This window comes from Thalassophryne amazonica, chromosome 23, assembly GCF_902500255.1.
Source record: "Thalassophryne amazonica chromosome 23, fThaAma1.1, whole genome shotgun sequence".
Taxonomy (NCBI): domain Eukaryota; kingdom Metazoa; phylum Chordata; class Actinopteri; order Batrachoidiformes; family Batrachoididae; genus Thalassophryne; species Thalassophryne amazonica.
Window position 1 is genome coordinate 15,593,627 of NC_047125.1, and position 21,859 is coordinate 15,615,485.

General features: G+C 41.2%; 1 protein-coding gene across 1 annotated transcript in view; it reads right to left on the bottom strand.

Annotated features, from left to right (window-relative positions):
- Positions 1 to 21,859, bottom strand: part of LOC117505392 (phospholipid-transporting ATPase ABCA1-like) — a 282,727-nt gene that overhangs the window by 35,558 nt on the left and 225,310 nt on the right. The window contains exons 43-46 of the mRNA XM_034165037.1: positions 18,223 to 18,285; positions 12,758 to 12,864; positions 3,891 to 4,032; positions 2,977 to 3,111 (exon numbers count right to left, since the gene is read on the bottom strand). Coding sequence (XP_034020928.1) covers positions 2,977 to 3,111; positions 3,891 to 4,032; positions 12,758 to 12,864; positions 18,223 to 18,285 — 447 coding nt within the window. The remainder of the gene's footprint in view (positions 1 to 2,976; positions 3,112 to 3,890; positions 4,033 to 12,757; positions 12,865 to 18,222; positions 18,286 to 21,859) is intronic.

Consider the following 21,859-nt stretch of genomic DNA (forward strand, 5'->3'; position numbering starts at 1 on the left):
TTTGTATATTTGCAAAAATTTGACCTCAAAACATTTGAACCATACTGACCAAAAACAAATTATTTTATTACTATTGTTGTTGTCATTGTCATGGCGACTGGATTTTATGTGATTTTTTTGATTATTTTCTACATTAGTTGGTCAACAGAATGGAAATTTTTCAAATTTTCCTCGTCAATAAACAAAACAGATGAGTCGTTTTCTTCTCTCCTCTCCTCTGTTTCAATAATTAGAAGAATTAAGAAGAAGCAACAAACACACAAATACATACACACAAATATATAGACCTCAAATAAATTCCAAGAGACATAAGAATGCCCCGTCTAATGCGGTTCAGCAGTCTGAGAGAGTTGGTTTTCCTTAGGGCTCGTCTGTCCGCACACGATTACAACGTGACACAACTTGGTCCATCGGCTGGTTTGAGTCCAGGCTTAGCTGTTAGCCGACAAACCCTATGGGCTGTTTAACTCCACCGTGCCAAATGTATCCCAGTTCACGCTCTCCCACGGACAGACACACAATACTCACAACATGACCTCAACGCAAAGGCTCCAATTCACACAAAGTGTTTGAAAGCATTCACACAAAATTTATTACTGTTAAATTTGTTTGCGATTAAATTGTCCAGAATTTCAAATGTCTTCATCACAACCTTGCAGGTACACATAAAAATGCGTACACTGGTAATACAATTTATTCCTCATGAAAATTCAGTCAGGTATGTCTTCATAATACATTCCAATTCTAAGGTAGAACTCTTATATACTTGTGTATACAAAGGTATATTTAAATATCTAAAAAAAAAGAAAGAAGAAGAGTAGAACAGAAGAGTAGAGTAGAGTAGAGTAGAGTAGAGCCACTTAGGTGCCTGGTATTGAGAACCAGGAATGGTAGGTTGAAAAGTTTTTTATCCCATGGGAACTCTCCCTACCCACCCAAGTGACTCAAGAATATGGATATCATGTATATAAGTGATATTTACACAATAAGGGTAATAAACAACATATATAAGAAATATAATACTACATAATATTATAGGAGTTAGCTTCTAAAACCTAAATATTAATACAGGAGAACATTGTAGTATACATATATCTAGTCTGTAGACTAGTAGTAAAATTTAATTCTAGCTAGTAGACTAAGCTATAAATATGGTTATTTTATTATAGAAACAGAAGCTATGATGTAATATGTTATAGGTATCTATCTAACGTTCACCCTGCTAGCTTACTATAGGAAGACAAAATGCATATTCTATATGCTATCTAATGGAAACCCTAAACTTAGGTATGATATGTTGGTATCTATTAAAGAACCCATAAAGTGAAGAATCATTAAAAATCTACACCATGTAAAATAAAAGTGTAAATAACAAAAATAAGCTAACTATAGCTAGATGAGCTACCGTTAAATTAGCCGTTAATAAGCCAACCGTACCTTGCTAGCCAAAAGGGATAAACAAAGCCCGTAACTAGCGTATAAAGTACAATAGCATAGTTTAACCCTACAATAACAGTATTAACAAATACATATACAAAAGTATGTATAATTAGCTTCCCAAACAGAAAAGAACTGACTGTATTGTTCGCTATGATAAATGGTGCTACAACATGACAACACTGGCACCAGTGAAGCAGGGCATTATTTAATAATGTGTGTGTGCATCTGCAGATGATAACTCAAAAATGACTCAACAGATTTCTTTCAAACTTGGTGTGAATATTACCAGGATAGATATCTAGAGGGCCCTGCAACAGACTGGCGTCCTGTCCAGAGGGTACCCTGCTTCACACCCTATGACTGCCGTGACCCAATCTTGGATAAGTGGTTAAAGATGAGTATGTGTGTGATATTTAGAGGTGGCTCAACAAACAAAAAGTTGAGATGGATGATCTAAAGCACATATTGACCAACAACATATTTGAGATTGGTTGGTATGCGTGACTTCACAATGACGCTGTATGATGAATTTGAAAACACCATTGCAAACGTATGTATATTTACTGGTCGATTTATATCACGGTGTGTGGAGTGGACAGCCCTCTCATGCCATTCAGTGTTTGTGATGCGTTCCAGTGATCTTGCAAGAAAATAAAATGCACTTAGACTTTTGGGACTTCTCACTCAGAGAGGGGGTGGGGGGTGTGGCTTTCAGCAGCTCCTTTCCTTTTAAAGCAACAGGCGCAGAAACAGGTTTGTTCTATTGGACTTGAAATTAGGTGAAGGATGCATCACCTCAGCATGTACGGGTTATTTTTGGCTCCACGCGCTAACATCTCATTTTAAGAAACATGCCAGCCTAGATATGAAAAGATGCATAACACAGCCTTGCAGAATTTGGCCTGAATATGTGCAAGCGCAGCCCTTTGAGCTTTACAGTTTTGTGCAAAAATTGCTTCGTTCCTGAAAGAATGAATTAAACATGACCGGGTTTTGACCCAAAAATATCTGCCCTCCTTATCACCATTAATACAGCTGTAATCCTTTTGAAAATTCAGTCAGGATTTGCTGCTTTGATCCATAACTTGATATTTCTACATCACATTTCTTGCAGGGATATGTTAGAAGAGCTGGCTTAAAAAAAAAGAAGATGACAGCTGCTTAATCCAAACATCTGCACAGCTTCAGTCCTGATTTAAAGTCTGAATGGAAGGCATCAGAATGCTGACACATGGCTTACAGGCTTCACACACCGTGATAAAAAAAAAAACGTACAAATCAATCACATATACTTTGCTGATCAGTATGTGCTTGAGATCCTCCATTTAAGCTTCTTCAGACCACATTTACCAAACTACTCCAAAATCTACTCACCTGTAAACATCTATTCAAGCAATATTCCTACAGAGTTTGAAGGAAATCCACACAATCGTTTTCCAGTTATTTTGCCCACACACACACACCAGCCATTTTGCTGATGTTCAGTGTAATAATGCACATTTCCACCATGTAGGTAAAGTCAAAGTGACATCTCACCAGGAATATGACTGGAGGACACCCAATCAAGGCCATCGCTGTGGACAATTTGCGTTTGTTTCCTCCGCTGTAGGTGCCGGCTGATTTGTTGGAATACTTGACCAAACCCAGCTTCTGAATTCCCCACTCAGCCACCTGTTATCGAGGAGAAAAACAAGTTAGCCGCCACGTTCTGGTGTGAAAACGCTCACATAAGCCCATCTCCAAGCCGCCTGCATCTTTGATAGATGACATTTTGGCAGGAGTCCTCGATATATTTAAGCTCGGTGGCTTTCAAGGACAAGGCAGGGCAGCTGGCAGCGCCCTAAGACCTTAATCACAGACTGCTGTGGTACTTTGCTGCTCTCGCCGCTATTGCAACAATGTCATGTCAAACCCAAAGTGCACACATCCAACAGGGAGGAAAAAAACAAAAAAATTCAGGCTGGAGGCTTTGAATTTTGCTGGACAGTATGCTTGCTTTTGTTTATGTTCCATATAAATGTGTCGTCGTCTGAGAGCAGTCACTAACGCACGCGATCACAGCCAACCAGAGCAACATTATAGATCGTGTTGGTGGGACAGATCAAAGCCCTGACAGCGGGTTCTGACACCTACAGTTGCCTCCAGCCTCCTTTGATCTTACTATTGTGGAGCGCGCGGTGCAAAAAGGGGTGCAGGGGGTCGGCAAGAGGCCGACCACACCGCTGGGCACGGTGAATAATGCAGCGCCATAACCCACAGCTGCTGCTTTGCAACTGCCAGCCATTTTTTGTTATGTATGGCCTCTGAGGCTATCTATCACCTCGACGCTCGCGATGCAACTTTCTGAGCAAAAACATGCTTCTTGGTGTTGCATTTGAGCGCCGTATCGCCAGCAAGAGTGAGCCATCGGTTATTAAATGCACAAGGCTGACGTGGATTTTAACAGTTACCATGGCGACCTCTTTTTCTGCTACCCCTCGCAACCTGGCGTAAAACTCCAGATGCTCCCGTCCCGTCAGCAGGTCATCTATGGCGTCGAACTGGGGGCAGTAGCCCAAATTCTGGTGGACGTCCCGCATTTCAGTTCGTATACTGTAAAACAAAACAAAAAAACAAAAAGGCAAGAGAACATTCGGTTCAGAATGTTGGTTTACAATCAAATATAATGCATTTAATCATAATATAACATCACAACAAAGTTGCCTCAAGGCGCTTAACATGAGTAAGGTCTAACCTCACCAACCCCTAGAGCGAGCACACAGGTGACAGTGGTAAGGGAAAACTCCCTCTGATGATGTTGAGGAAGAAACCTCAAGCAGACCAGACTCAGAGGGGTGACCCCTCTGCTTAGGCCATTCTAACAGTTACAAGGTTTTTACAAAGCTGAAGAAACAGAAAACAGGAAGTAAAGGTGCAATCGTTGAGATGACCACACAAGCATTAAAGCTGCAGACAGGGGGTCATGTAACACCCTGGGGTGCAGCGTCGGCATTCGTCCTGTGGTGTGCAGCTGTCAGCCTTGTAGTCCATAAGCCACTCATCAGTTTTGACCAAATCAGTACCATTTAAGGGGAATAAACAACACTTTGAATCCAGCCTCAGTGTATCATGGCCTACACAAAAATGCATGATAGCCATCCTAGGGTGGTAGCTCCACCCAGGTCAGGGTCAATGAAGAATTACACAGAGGTCAAAATTAAAAGATGCTCCAATCACATTGAACAATATTCCACATTATTTGCCTGATCATAACGATCCCCAAAAGGTATAGTTTGGACTATCTGTGATGGAATGTTCAAGAATTATGGGGTTAAAAACAGCAAAAATGGTCACAAAGCTTAATTTCAGTTTGCATAGGGGTCAAAAGTTAAAGTTGCTAAAATTCAGTAAAAAATTGTTTGGGTTAATAGGATTCTAATAAGGAATAGTTTGCACCATCTGTCATGCTTAGTTATCATGTTACAGAGTAACATATTTAAGGTGGCAGTAATTAAACCATTACTTAAAAAGCCGTCACTTGACCCAGCTATCTTAGCTAATTATAGGCCAATCTCCAACCTTCCTTTTCTTTCAAAATTCTGAAGGGTAGTTGTAAAACAGCTAACTGATCATCTGCAGAGGAATGGTCTATTTGAAGAGTTTCAGTCAGGTTTTAGAATTCATCATAGTACAGAAACAGCATTAGTGAATGTTACAAATGATCTTCTTATGGCCTCGGACAGTGGACTCATCTCTGTGCTTGTTCTGTTAGACCTCAGTGCTGCTTTTGATACTGTTGACCATAAAATTTTATTACAGAGATTAGAGCATGCCATAGGTATTAAAGGCACTGCGCTGCGGTGGTTTGAATCATATTTGTCTAATAGATTACAATTTGTTCATGTAAATGGGGAATCTTCTTCACAGACTAAAGTTAATTATGGAGTCCACAAGGTTCTGTGCTAGGACCAATTTTATTCACTTTATACATGTTTCCCTTAGGCAGTATTATTAGACGGTATTGCTTAAATTTTCATTGTTACGCAGATGATACCCAGCTTTATCTATCCATGAAGCCAGAGGACACACACCAATTAGCTAAACTGCAGGATTGTCTTACAGACATAAAGACATGGATGACCTCTAATTTCCTGCTTTTAAACTCAGATAAAACTGAAGTTATTGTACTTGGCCCCACAAATCTTAGAAACATGGTGTCTAACCAGATCCTTACTGTGGATGGCATTACCCTGACCTCTAGTAATACTGTGAGAAATCTTGGAGTCATTTTTGATCAGGATATGTCATTCAAAGCGCATATTAAACAAATATGTAGGACTGCTTTTTTGCTTTACGCAATATCTCTAAAATCAGAAAGGTCTTGTCTCAGAGTGATGCTGAAAAACTAATTCATGCATTTATTTCCTCTAGGCTGGACTATTGTAATTCATTATTATCAGGTTGTCCTAAAAGTTCCCTAAAAAGCCTTCAGTTAATTCAAAATGCTGCAGCTAGAGTACTGACGGGGACTAGAAGGAGAGAGCATATCTCACCCATATTGGCCTCTCTTCATTGGCTTCCTGTTAATTCTAGAATAGAATTTAAAATTCTTCTTCTTACTTATAAGGTTTTGAATAATCAGGTCCCATCTTATCTTAGGGACCTCGTAGTACCATATCACCCCAATAGAGCGCTTCGCTCTCAGACTGCAGGCTTACTTGTAGTTCCTAGGGTTTGTAAGAGTAGAATGGGAGGCAGAGCCTTCAGCTTTCAGGCTCCTCTCCTGTGGAACCAGCTCCCAATTCAGATCAGGGAGACAGACACCCTCTCTACTTTTAAGATTAGGCTTAAAACTTTCCTTTTGCTAAAGCTTATAGTTAGGGCTGGATCAGGTGACTCTGAACCATCCCTTAGTTATGCTGCTATAGACGTAGACTGCTGGGGGTGTCCCATGATGCACTGTTTCTTTCTCTTTTTGCTCTGTATGCACCACTCTGCATTTAATCATTAGTGATCGATCTCTGCTCCCCTCCACAGCATGTCTTTTTCCTGGTTCTCTCCCTCAGCCCCAACCAGTCCCAGCAGAGGACTGCCCCTCCCTGGGCCTGGTTCTGCTGGAGGTTTCTTCCTGTTAAAAGGGAGTTTTTCCTTCCCACTGTAGCCAAGTGCTTGCTCACAGGGGGTCGTTTTTGACCGTTGGGGTTTTACATAATTATTCTATGGCCTTGCCTTACAATATAAAGCGCCTTGGGGCAACTGTTTGTTGTGATTTGGCGCTATATAAAAAAATTGATTGATTGATTGATTGATATGTCACATGTCATAGAATTCAATGGATGCTGACCTTGTTTGAATTTACTTTGGAGACCAAACATTCAACACAGTCAAAACTATTCCATTTATTAATCCTTTTATTTCAACCAATAATTTGCATCATTTTGTACTGAAATTAGAGCTTTAACTTTTGACCCCTGTAGAAACTGAAACTGACCTTTGTCACCATTTTTGCTGTTTTTACCCCATAACTCCAAAACATTCCATCACAGATAGTCCAAACTATACCTTTTTGGAATTGTTATGACCAGACAAGTAATGTGATAGTTTTCAACATGATTGGAACATTTTTCAAGTTTGACCTCTGTGTAATTCTTCACTGACCCCTACCTGGCTATAGCTACCACCATGAGATGGCTATCATACATTTTTGTGTAGGCCATGATACACTGAGGCTGGATTCAAAGTGTTGTTTTTTCCCCTTAAGTGGTAACAAAAACCTGCTTGGCTCATGGACTATTGTGCGACGTCAACGGACAGAGAGAAAAAGAGCAGAATCAGTCCGCTGGAAAACCTACACCTAAAGTATAGTTCACCAGGAGTAAATTGACAGGAAAGCAAAGGGAATACTTAGGTGATCTCTGGCTGCTAGCCATAAGCTTTACTAACATACCCCAAATTTAGATGAAATGAGGCTGACACCTATTCTGTTGCCAATAAAATGAATTTAAAGGGTTAAGAAGCTGAGTCCCATACTATGCCAGTATGCTAACCATACGAGAGGGAGAATAGATGCGTCTTAAGTCTTCACTTGAATGTCTCTGCAGAGTCTGACCATTTTACTGCCATGGGGAGATCATTCCACAAAATATGGGCATGATAAGAGAAGGCTCTATGGCCTACAGACTTTTTATTCACGCTAGGGACACAAGGTACTCCTGCACTCTGAGAACACAGAGCTCAGGTCGGTACATAGGGTTGAAGTAGGTCAGCTAAGTAGGGAGGTGCTAGTCTGTGAATAATTTCATAGGTTGATAATAGGATCTTAAAATCTGATCTCACAGGGACAAGAAGCAAGTGAAGAGAAGCCAAAATGGGTTGTAATGTGGTCAAACTTTCTGCTTCCTGTGAAAAGTCTGGCAGCAGCATTTTGAACCAGTTGGAGAGCCCTAATGCTGGACTGCGGTAAACCAGAAAACAGAACATTGCAGGAGTCCAATCGAGAAGAGACAAACGCATGGATCAGGGTCTCAGCATCAGCCATAGACAGGATGGGACAAATTTTCACTATATTATGCAGGTGGAAGAAAGCAGTCCTCGTAATATCGCTAATGTGGAGGTCAAAGGACAATGTAGGATCAAAAATGACTCCAAGGTTCCTCACTTTGTCACTGTGATGTATGACACACAAGTCTGGGCTAAGCATTAGCTGGTCAAATTGATGCCGATGTCTCAAAGGACCAAGAACCATCATTTCAGTATTGTCCGAGTTTTAGATTAAGAAATTGTTGGACATCCAGCTTTTCACTGACACAAGGCAATCCTCTAAAAACTTTATGTGTATGACATTACCAGCAGTTATTGGCATGTACAACTGACTGTCATCGGCATAGCAATGAAAAGTAATCCCAAAATACCGAAGTGTGTGCCCAAGGGGGGCTATATAAAAGGAGAAAAGTAACTCGATGCATTTAGGCAGCTAGACCTTGTGAAGACGACTTGCTCAAGTTCAAACCGAGCATCAGAATGGGGAAGAAAGAGCATTAAGTGACATTAAACGTGGCATGGGTGTTGTTGCCAGACTGGCTGGTCTGAGTATATCAGAAACTGCTGATCTACTCGGATTTTAATGCACAACCATCTCTATGGATTACAGAGAATTGTTCAAAAAGACATCCAGTGAGTGGCACTTGTGTGGAGGAAAACGCCTTGTTGATGTCAGAGGTCAGAGGACAATAGGCAGACTGGCTGAATGGGAAAATGCGTGATGCATCACAACAATATAGTAGTGCAGCAGATAACTGAAACAATCATGCAAATGGTGATAAAAGCAACAAATTCTGCAGAAATACGAGTACTCCTTAGACACTCCTCTTTTGAAAAAAACAATTGGCCACTTGACTTTTCAATCGGTGGTCAGGTAGGGGTCAATTGAAGAATTACACAGAGGTCAAAATTAAAAGATGCTCCAATCATATTGAACGATATTCCACATTATTCGCCTTATCATAAAGATTCCAAAAGGTATAGTTTGGACTATCTGTGACTGAATTCTATGGAGTTACAGGATAAAAACAGAAAGAATAGTGACAAAGGTCAGATTCATTTTGTACAGGGGTCAATTGCTCCAATTTTGGTAAAAAGTGATGCAAATTATTGGTTGAGCTAATAGGATTAATAAATGGAATAGTTTTGACAGTGTGGAATGTTTGGTCTCCAAAGTAAAGGTCAAACAAGGACTACGTCTATTGGATACTGTGACGTCATGACAACATGACATGTTACCCCGTAACGTGATAAGTAAGGATGATACATGGTCCAAACTATTCCTTTTTAAAACTATGTTAACTCAACTAGTAATTTGCATCACTTTTTACCAAAATTGGAGCAACTTTAAGTTTTGACCCCTGTACAAACGGACACTGACCTTTGTCACCATTCTTGCTGTTTTATCCCATAACTCCATAGAATTCAGTTACAGACCGTCCAAACCATACATGTTTGGAATCTTTATGATCAGGCAAATAAAGTGGCATAGGTTTCAATATGATTGGCGCATATTTTGACTCCTGTGTAATTCTTCAATTGACCTATACCTGATTGCCAAATGAAAATTCAAGTGGCCAATCGGTTTTTCAAAAGAGGATTGTCTGAGGACTATTTCTGCCGAATTTGATGCTTTTATCACCATTTGCAGGATTCCGCTCTAAATATTCTCTTATCTGCTGCACTATAGATGAACATCTCTGAGAAAAGTTTCTAACACCTTGTTGAATCTATGCCATGAAGAATTAAGGCAGTTCTGAAGGCAAAAGGGGGTCCAACCTGGTACTAGCAAGGTGTACCAAAAAAAGGGGCCAATCAGTGTAGTTTGTTTGCTTATCCTCAGACTAGACACCAAATTTTTACTACCCTATTCACCCAACAGAGGGCCCAGGGTTCTCCACGTGAACCTCTGCCTGAAGAGGGGGTGGGCTGATGCACAAGCATGGCCAATATTATGTATAATGGAATGCAATTTCAATAAAATGTCTAATTTCATCACAATAAAATATCACAAATACCTCACCTGATTGTGTCCATTTATGGTCCTTGTCACTTCATGAAATGTGTTCCTTGTCATTTAATTTAATTTCAGGTGGGAGTTTAACCAACTTTCTTCAAAAATAGGGGTGGGCTGATGCTTGACCCTGGGCTCTCCGACAGGCAAATACGGCATGTTGCACTTTTCCTTTTCTGCAATATTTCTAAACATGTAAATAAAAGCAACACACAGTTCCCTCATTGCTCAGAAGTACTGTGTTTCTATTCCGGGTTATGCTAACCTGAAGGGCTAATATCACTACTTTAGCTAATATCGACTGGTTTAGTCCAGGTGACTATTTTTTTTTCATGTGACCTAGCATGACATAATGATAAAAGCAACTACATCCTCATATAACTCGTGCTGTGCTGTCTTTTGTTAAGGAAACAAACTGTGCATATGATGCAGAATTGACATTGTGAGGTATCTGGTTCATTGTTTTGATTTGTATTCCGGTAACATGTGCAGCTAATATGACTTTGTCATCTATGTCATGTATATGAAGTAAGCAACATGTGAGAATGAAATAACTTGCACACGCAATACCATTTTGGGTGCTATCAAACATTCTGTTTTCCTGCTCTCTTTGGCCACTGTGGGGCTCTGTGGGTGTGGACACCATGTGAGCACCTTGGAAGCCTGGTTCTTTAAAGGCTTGAGACTTCTTTAAGTGCACTCACACGTGCATGACTTTGATTCACGCACTTGCACGCACGTTGTCGTGATGATCCAACCCGCTGTGTTCCCAGCTGGATGTCACGCTTTGTTCCACCGGCTGCCACGTGCTCTACGCTGGACGCTGCATGTATACAACAATTATTTTGTAGCGGATTAATAATTTTCTCTGCAATTTGTCTGTTGACAACGGCTCTCATCGCTTCCTGAATCACAAAGGGCTGCTTCAGCAGCACCGTTCGTACCGAATGAGCCGGAGAAAGCATTTTGAGCCGACTAAAAAGGTAATTATTCGTCATGTTTACATTGTCATGGCTTGGAAAAACAGTTGCATGTTCTTTCCTTCTTGACTGCAGCTGTTAAAGTATATTTATGATAGATTTAACATCTCGTTATAATCATTCAGACAAGCTGCCCTCTGATGCGATCTGCTGACGCAACCACTCGCTCTGTTCACTTCTTCTTTACTCCACTTGATAAGCTGCACATCGTGTTGGCGAGCAGATCACACCACGTAGCACGACATTTATGCGTGAAGGATTTTTTGAGCATTTCAAAATTCTCTTTGCGCAATTGCATGCGCTGGTGCCCCTCTCACGTTCAGTTTGCACCCGTTAAAGACAAAAATGTACCCTCCTACATGACACAGGTCATGCAAGTGGGTGAATCAAAGTCATGCACGTGTCAGTGCACCTTTTCTCTCTTTCAGCTGCTCTCGGGCTTTCAAAAACAAATGCATAAAAGCAATACTGTGTGCATTTCTCTATGATATCAATGTTACACGGATTCCTACCGTATCATTGTGTTCTATATGACAAAATGAATTTTCATGAAACACAATGGAGGGATGGGCCAAGGATAAACACAATATTTTGGACATTTTATGAATTTCTCCCAAATTAATACACCAACCTTCAGAGGGGAAAAATAAAAAACATAAATTTGTGATGTATTGCATCCACAGGGGAATGTTTGTCAAGATACAGATCATCATCCAGACTAGATTGGGGGGAAAAGCATTCTAAGATAGGGATGGAAAAGTGATCAAAATTTGGTTTGGAGCGAAACTCAAATTAACGTTGACTGAGGGGCCCATGGCAGAGATGATTTTAATCCGCCTTGTTTTTTTTTTTCATCTCTGACAAGAGGACGTCTGACGGTAACACATCAGGTAGCAAACAGATGCCGGATGCAGATCTGAACAACAATTCCTTGTGATCAGACAATCACAAATAGGAAAGACAAGTTGCCAAGAGAGCAAAAATGTCCATTTAAGAAATGTTGTTTTTGTTGTTGCGATCATTCTTCTTGCCAAATGCACAGAAAGCGTAACGAGCTGAAAAAAAAAAAGCAGAGTGGGTGGATTCCCATCTGTTTTTCCTCTCTTTTCAGTCTTCATTTCCCCTAAAGGTCTCCCAGAATTTCTTTTGATCCCTGTTTTCTGCATTAAACAACATTAACACCGGCATGTCTTCGCCTTTGTTGGACGCAAAGTGAATTTCCACACATGTAGTAAACGAACAATTAAAAGCAACAGCAGATACAAAATCAAACAGCACAGTCACACTCAGTCATGCGACGTAGCAGTACGATTGAATTCCAAAAACGAGGAAGACTAAAACTGGCATCGTACATTCAGGTGCTTCAGCCTTGTGTTTCTAGTGTCAAGTCTTTTTTTTTTTTTTTGGAGGGTGTAGAATGATTTCGTGACTCTGTGAGGCAGAGACAAAAACCAGAGCAAGCAACATGACGAGTATGTGAAACAGAATGAAATATGTGCAAGAGGCAGGAAGAAACAGAATTCTGAGTCTTCAGCATATCTCAGAATATAGCAGTGAGGAGACATGAGAGAGCCAAAGTTCAAAAGGGAGACACGGCAGAGTGTGTAAGAGATATTTCAGCTATCTCAGTGAGGAAAAACAAAGAGGAAATGACACCGAGGTAGAGGAAAGGAGAGCTCGGAGAGGGAGCCAGCTAGGACACCCTCCCCCGCGTCCCCCTTTGCTTGATCCCCATCTGGGCAGCCGTCTTGGGTGGCTAATTATGATGAGTTACTCGGTGCGCTAGTGGGAGTTAGCATCTCACCTGAAGCCGTTTAGGAAGGCCTCTCCGCTGGAGACCAGGATGTCTCCTGTCAGCATCTTGAACGTGGTGGTTTTTCCAGCCCCGTTGATTCCCAGCAAGCCGAAACACTGGTGGAACGAGAAATTGTGTCAGGAAAGCTTTGTAAAAGCTTTGCTTCCTTCTGTGATCAAATGACATTTTGCAGAACGTTAGCGTGGGAGCTAGCCATATCTCCTGCAGGCATCACTAAATGCATTTAAAACCTATTCTGTCACTATATTGACACTCCATCATTACCTCCGCCAAGGAGGTTATGTTTTCACCGGTGTTTGTCTGTCTGTTTGTATGTTAACATGATAACTCAAAAAGTTTTGAAAGCATATGAACCAAATTTGGTGGAATGATGGGACATATGTCCAGGACCAATCGATTAAAATTTGGTGATGATCCAGATTAAATTCTGGAATATAGCATAATGTATTAGTTGGCCCTTTTGTGAATTCGCATCCTTCGATATTGATATGTGGCGTGGCAGAGGTATGTGCTCTACCGAGTGCCCTTCTAGTTAGACATTCGACAACTTGCATTTACACCTCCAGCCCAGGTGAGGGCGAAAAACTAAAAAAAGTGACCAATTTCAGACTATTCCTGGTGGCAGCAGCGGTAAACTTCAATGGTGTCAGATGAAGTCTAACCAGAAGCATGAAAAGTTGCAGTTCCTTGACTGGCCATTTGAGGCTGGCTCCAGAATCGAGCACATTCCCATAGGAGTCCATGTTAAAGTGTCTAACTTTAGCAGAAATAAATATCTTTACAGCCTGGCACAAAAAATAGTCTTGGTTTCTATGCATAGTCTTGTCCTCCATGACACCTGCACAGAAGGTGATTGTTTTCCACAAAGTCCTAATTTAAGAAATTTTAATCCATAAATTATGTAAATTTGAGGATGTGGTCTCTCACTGTGACCATAACTCAAAGTATGCTCAGTACAGCTGTTAGCTGCTGCAGAAATCAAAGGTATCACCTAAAATAATCTGGTTTGTGTGGTGAAACGGTTCTTCTAAGATGTTCGCTGGTGCCATATTCTCACTAAATGAAACTATTGTCTTATTTAATATTGTATGCTAATGAAGTTAGCACTTTCTGCAGCCGTCGGTAGCCTGATCCGTTCGGTCCACTTAATGCATAATTCCTGAGAAAACAAGAGGCTCAGAATTTTTAATGTCCACACCAAAGCAAATCCTTAAGAGAACCACTGCGCAGTCCCCCAAAAATATGATTTAATAAACACTTGAATCAAGGTTAGCAAGGTTAGACACACTGAGCCCATGCTCCTCCCCTTTATGCATTAATGAGTTCATTGTGCCGCTGATGTCAACATGACAACGCCCAGATACGGTATATCAGCTGTTAAACCTATTGGTTACGTTACGCAGGCTTTTTTCCGGAATGGTTTCACCAAAAGCTAGCTTACCAACTGATAATAGTTTAAATGTAGTAGCAGCAGTCCTACTAGTATTAGGAGCTGTCTTAGTAATACTGGTAGTAGCAGAAGCAAAAAAAACAAGTGTTTATCAATAAGAACACCTCTACTTGTTAGCATATGCTAGCTTGGAGTGATTCATGTTATAAGTTGCTAATTAGCGCCGTACTTGCCACAAATTAGGACGAGGCCTTGCAGGCACTGTGTGCAATGCATGCTGGTCTTTGTAGGCTCTTCTGTGAATATGATTCAGACAGATGTTCCTGTTTTCTTGAGGCGTGCATCAACTGCAAATCTGCTAATGAGTCGCTGTGTGAAATCATTCACTCTCTACAAGGACTTTTGATTGTTTGCACAGAGTGTTGTCCATGTTTCTGCATCTCCATGAAATAAACAAATAAATAACTATAATGAAGTAGAAACATCCGATCCCTCATGTCGAACAAACAGCATGAAATTATCTGGATTTAATGACTCGTTGAAACCTTGTGGGCAGAGATACAGGTTTCCGTAGGTGTTACACTCCTCGACCAACTGCAACAAAAGTGGGAACTAATTATTCGAGTGAGGCTCTTAAACATCTAATTATGCTCGTTTAAGCGATAGTTAGCTGTATACTAATAAGACCATTGCTAATTATGCGGAGAATATGACTCGAGCAAACTGATAACTCAGTAATTCAGAGTTACGAGTGTATATCAAAAGAAAAAAGGAGGGTTTAGCAAAACAACATATTGACAGAAACAAAACTACAGGCACGAAATAAACAATTCTGCAAATGCGAGCCTCTCATTGCTGGATGGTGTTTCTGATTTTTCACCTTCCCTCTCAAGTGGACCCGGCAGGAAGCTGCCCCCTATGGAATCCTACAATCATGTGACCTATCTTCTGGAAGAAGGGTTTTTTTTTTGATGACGTGCTGGTGAATGCATTGAGGGGAGTTAATCTTGATGTAAACAAGGTGTGGAAATGCAGTATGTGATCAGCAGATCCCTCAGACACACAATATTTGGCTGGCATTTACACTGGTCCAAAAGTCAACAGTGGCAGTGATGATAGATGGCGGCAGAACACAGATGCCTGTCAGCGTTGGAGGTTACATCTAAGTCGAGCTTCCTGTGCGTGTGACAGTGAGTGCACATTTGGACGTGTGAGGGGAACTAATGTGCAACACATCTCGAGATGCGTGCACAATATCAGATATTTTTGCACTGATGGGAAGTGCCACTCATTGTGTTGGGGATTAATGATGACAGGAAGAAAGTAGAGGTCGCTGTGGCCATTAGCTAAATTGACCCCCCACCCCCACCCCCCAAGCCTTAACCCTCTGGGGTCCAAGGGCATTTTTTGGACAGTTCACTCGCCTGGCATAAATGTTTTATTATTGCTGTTAACAGCTCTCCCTGCATCCCACAATCAAGTTTTATGTCTCTTTTTTTCAGGACAACCTTTACTTTCAGAATATATATGCTTTATAAGTGTAATAAAGGTTTACAATCAGAAATAAGAAAGGAAAAAGTAAAGAGGCAAATAATTTTCCACACACATTTATTCAAAACACACAGCAAACTATAATAAACAACTGTTTTGACACTTTATAAAGGTAATTTGAGGTCTTGTGCGAAAATAACAAAAAGGTTCAAACAATAAACACAAATGCACATTTTGAACAATATATACAAAATGGTCTATGCGCTTTTTTGTTTTCATCTCAATGCCTGCTATTACACAAAGGTTACATCACAAGCGTCTACTTCTACTGTGTTTTGGAGTGTTCTGTGCTGCTCCTAAAGCAGCTTTCATTCACACTTTGGCCCACTTTGGCTCCTTACAGTCTGAGAAGTGGCCCTCCCCCTCGGTCCATTGATATGGTAAACAGTGCTTTACGCCAAGAAAGCAACAGAATTATCCAGTAACATTCACATGCAAACTAGTGGATCAATCCTGATAGTGGCGCACTCTTTGTTTGAGCACGTGAGATTGTCATCAGAGTCTCTCCGTCTGCTCCGTCTGCTTTCACTAATTGCTGTGTGTAATGGCGCAGGGCGCATTGGAGTCCAATAGTATTTTCTCATTGGAGCACCCAGGGGGCTATTCAAATGGGCCAACTAGTAACATATCACTCCTGAAAATGATCTTTGGCTTTTCACATGAGGTAAATCTGCCCGAGGATTGGATTTTAGAAAACCATGTGACGGTGAACCAATTCCGATTGGACAATCACATTGTGCACCTCATCACACAGCTTCTATGAGGAGTACAAAGATGGCCAGCTCGAAAGTCCGCAGAGTTAACTTTTCAGCAAAAAAAAAAAAAAAAAGCAAGTTTCTATCTCATATCATTAAAACGTTATTTAGAATTTAGTAAAGCTTGGCCCCAGAGGGTTAAGAACCTCTATGGTCATGCCAACTACAGAAGATGCCAACAATGGTCACCAACAATGTTTAAATCCACAAGGGTTATAAAATATGGAGATAGCACCCCATCATTATTCAAATGAGCCATGCCAATGGTTTAACAGAAAGAGTTATTCCAACCTATACTCAAACCTGAAAATATAGTAACTTCCAGGTTTTAATATTGCACAACGTATATACGCTAGAAATATTATCTTTTCTTTGGTAACTCGGTTCTGCAGGTGGAAAGGTTTACTTGCATAACAGTCAAAATAAAAAAGCTGTAGGATTCTTATCTTTGCTTTACCATTCACTTGGAACGTTATTCCGATTGATTTGTTCATTAGTGCAACTACACAAAAACTAATGAACCAGATTTATTGAAGGTTTACTAAGGGATGGGGTATTTGTGGTGGTGATCTGGATCAAGTGGTGGATAAAGGACAGCAATCAGGATCAGGGTTAGAAGTCAGCATGGTATTAAAGGCTGCCAATCACTCAAAGGTCAGGATTTGGATTAAAAGTTTATCACAATCAAAGGTCATTCAGGATGCAGGTTCAGTGATCTGGATCGTAGGTCATGGAACAGTATAAAATGTCAGAAGTGAGGATCAAATGTCACCAATTGGGAACAAGGGATTGCAATCACTCAAAGGTCAGGATTTGGATTAAAGGTTTATCACAATCAAAGGTCATTCAGGATGTAGATTCAGTGATCAGGATCATAGGTCAGGGAATGGTATCAAATGTCAGAAGTGAGGATCAAATGTCACCAAATGGGAACAAAGGATGGCAATCACTCAAAGGTCAAGATTTGGATTAAAAGTTAGTCATCAGCATTGAGGTTCCAAGTTCACTAAGGATCTTAGATCTAAGGATCAAAAGACAGTAATATGGTCAAAAATCCACAGTATGCCAAAGTTCAGCAAATGGTGGCAACATAAGTGATCAGAATCATAGATTAGTGATCAAGGTCAACACTGAGTAATCAAAATACAAGATCAGTAATCAGGATCAAATGTCAACAATCACGATCAAAGGTAAAATACAATCAACATCCATCACAGTTAAGCTATCAGGAATAAGGGACTCTATGTAGTGCCCTTCTAGTTGGTCTGTGTCCCAGTGAAGTGAGCAGCCTTGGCTCCATAGACTCCATCCCTGCACCAACACCCCTCCCAGCTCACCTGCTCGTGTGCGTCTCAGCGTGTGCACGTGCTTGGCAACCCTATAACAGCAGAAAACAAGCCTGATACGGAGACAACTGCTCGTCCTCGTGCTTTTCCCCTAATCAGTGTTTGGAAGACACGTCGGTCGCCTTCAGCAGAAGTCAAGACGGTGCCAAAGAGCAATCAAGAAATAAAAACAAAACTCTGCTCTGCTCTCTGCTCTGATGTGTCAATATTTTCTGCCATTAACATTTTAGCTGAATGCGACTCCTTTTGGTTAATTTGTAATCAAATTGCACTTATTTTTTTGTTGGCAGCGACTCCTCTTGACAACAATGATTTCGAGCTCCCGCTCACTGATACTTGGAAGCAGTTTGCAAACATGTAGAGGTGGCGAAGAGACTGCAGGCTTGTGTAATTTCGCAGCATTTGGCTCACCTCCGCGGCAGGTACGCCCACACATAGCTGGTCCACAGCGGGGGTGCTCTTCCGAGGGTATACCTGCAGAGAGCAGACAATAAAATGAATCAAGCCGCCAGCCGGAGACAGAGCTGAGTTGCGAGTTAGGGAGGGGGAGCAGACTGTGAGAGCGATAGCACAGAGGACGGCTTGAGAAAATATGGAGTGATAGACTGGAACAGCAGGGGAACGATGGAAGGAACAGGTAGAGAAAGAGGGAGGAGAAGCAAAAGAAATCTTAACACGAAGGGATAATTTGCGAGTTGGAAACAGATGGGAAAGCATTAAAAAAAAAAAAAAGTGAGACACCTGCACGGGTGGGGGTGGGCACAGAAAAGAAAGTGAAGAACGTTAGGATTTGTGGCAAAATTTCACGAGGAAATCTGTCTGTGATACGTTCGCCACACATAAAAATTGCCCAATCATTTAGGCGCATCCATTCGGGGCCCAGCTGTACGGCTCACATATTGTCTCATCACAAACCCAGATGGCACAGGTGAGTAATGCGGCTGCCTTAATTCTACAAATTACCTTCAGGAAGTCATTAATGCAAAAGCCCAGAATTGCCATTGTTAGAATAATATATTTCCCACACTTTCATTATAGCCAGAAACTTTTCTCTTGTTCTTAAATAGTGCGTCCGCCATGGGATGTCAGACAGCACAGGCAATGGCTGCACAACTGGCCAAGCACAAAAGCCACCCCCCACTTTTTGGTTTGACACTGTTATTGTTTTTTTTTTTCTTGAAGCTGTGAAGAGAGGCCTACAGTGTTATGCTAACAGGCGTCACCAGTATGATGATGGTTGTAACCCATACTGGTCCATGGGCCAAGCAGGTTTTCGGTACCACTTAAGGGGAAAAAACAACACTTAGAACCCAGCCTCAGTGTATCATGGCCTACACAAAAATGTATGATAGCTATCCCAGGGTGGTAGCTATGGCCAGGTAGGGCTCAATGAAGAATTGCACAGAGGTCAAACTTTAAAAATACTCCAATTATGTTGAAAAATATATATCACATTACTTGTCTGATCATAATGATTCCAAAAAGGTATAGTTGTTATGTGTCGGACGCAGCTCGGAGAACCGACCAGCGTTTGAAGGACCCAGTATGAAATAAGCAGAGCACGGTACAAAGGCTAACTGAATTTAATACATAACAGTGATACAAAAATAAAAGAAAGTGCGGTCTGGCGTGGTGCGCTCCCAGCAGCGCTAACGGTCCGGAGCCAGAAGCTGTTCGGACCCAAGGACCCCGCCGACACCCCCCAGGTGGCCGCAACAAACCGAGTCTGTGAAAGAAGGAACCATTATGTGAGTCCACACTCTACACACAGAGAGAACACTTAAAGGTGTACAAACAGCAAACACTTCCTGGCTTGATTACTAATCAGCTTCCCAACCTGCAGGCATGGAACATCCAGTTCACAAAACTCCACTGCAGTGGAAGCCGATACATGACTAACATACAGCTCAATATAATAAAGGTGTGAGGGACACCACATTTACTGACTGTATAAATGTTAGTCACAAAATCTAACGTACCTCAGGAAGTGTGCTGACGAGCGTGAGACCTCACCCCCTCCTCTTTCACAGACCGTGCATCAAACCCTGGACATTCTCTGCATCCACTGATGATGAGATGGCTCCCGAGACGACGATCTCACCCGTCTGGTCACAAGGTTGAGTCTCTGGCAAATACACACTGTATACTCCAGTCTTAAATGCCACCATGTTCCAATCCATATAGATGCACCTCAGCTGTGAGTCCTGACGAGCCGCAGGTGATCAGGGTGAGGTCCTGATAACCTCAGCAACACAGCCACTCAGTCCCAAATGCAAGCCACCTGGAAGGAAAAACAAAAGACGGAAACAAAAAGGCAGCCAGGCCCCCCAGCCATACAACAATAGTTTGGACAATCGATGATGGAATGTTCTGGAGTTATGGGGTCAAAACAGTAAAAATGGTGACAAAGGTCAGTTTCAGTTTGTACAGGGGTCAAATATTAAAATTGCTCCAATTTCAGTAAAACATTATGCAAATTATTGTTTGGGTTAATAGGGTTCTATAAACACGTCACGTCACAGAATTCAATGGACATTGACCTTGTTTGACCTTTACTTTGGAGACAAAGCATTCAACACAGTCAAAACAATTCCATTTATTGATCCTATTATTTCAACCAATAATTTGCATCACTTTTTAGCAAAATTGAAGGAACTTTAACTTTTAACCCCTGTACAAACTGAAACTGACCTTTGTCACCGTTTTTGCTATTTTTACCCCATAACTCCTGATGATTTAGTCATAGATAGCCCAAACTATACCTTTTTGGAATCTTTACGATCAGACAAATAATGTGGTGTAGTTTTCAAAATGACTTGAGCATTTTTAATTTTGAGCCCTGTGTAATTCTTCAATTGACTCCTACCTGGCCGCCTATTGAAAATTCAAGTGGCCAGTCATTTTTTTTCAAAAGAGTGATGTCTAAGGAGTATTTGTGCCAACTTTGGTGCTTGTATCACCATTTGCACGATTGTTTCAGTTATCTGTTGCACTATCAGGCACCTATGTGCTGGATCGGGCATAGAAAAACATACCACATGGTCAAACGTTTGATGCTAACACTCCCTCTCAATGCAAGTGATACTCCTCATCTTCATCCCTCTGTGTTGTTCGACTTGTTTTCCAGAAAGTCATTCCAGTGGTACCTAAGGATAGACTGGTACCAAAGACATCCAACTGTCACCTTAGGCCACTGGTTGACATTCAAGTCACACAACCATACAGTAAGACGGGTGGATGTGCATTGCCACACCACACCGAGTCCTAATCCAAATCTCAACCATACAGTAAGATGGGAAGCATCAGGACTCAAAAGACTTGGGCCTTTTGTCGCCATCAAAGATATCAGCATCACCAAATGCCTCTGTCCAGGGAACTCAAGACTCCATTCATGCTTCCCAGACATCTCCCAATCTCAAAGTGTCCACAACATCTCAAAGGAAGTATTTACTTGACCTTTCCATAAAACTACATCCAACTAATATGGTCTGCTGTTCTCCAAAATAATCTTCAAGGATTCAGATGTTGAATAGCTCAACATCCAGCAGAACACTACCACTGCATACACCAAAGGCTTGATGTCAAGTTACGAGCACATTTGGCGTTTAATGATTTTTGTGCTCGTTTAATATTGATTGGCTGAAGCTACAACTGCTTTAATGTCCTTTTAGGTAGTGAAAAAAGTTCTAATTGCTGGAGTCGCTGGATATAATTGATTCAAAGGGACCTAAGGGGGAAAATATATATTTACACTGTGCATAAAGGGAAAAATTTAATTTTCTTTTGGAAAAAATAGTGCAGCATTTACTCTTAACTAAACTGACTTTAGAACAGAGTTTAATGTACGATAAGATTTACAATGACATTAGCACCATAAAGAACAATCTCCAACAGGTCTTAGATTACTTTCGGTACATTTTATTGTTGCCACTGCTGATTTTTATTCAGCCTCGGGGCCTCTTGTCTAACAATTTTTTACTTGTTTCAGCATTTTGTTCGATCAGTGGCAGGTCACTTTAAACACCGCCCGAAAAGATACAAAGCAAAC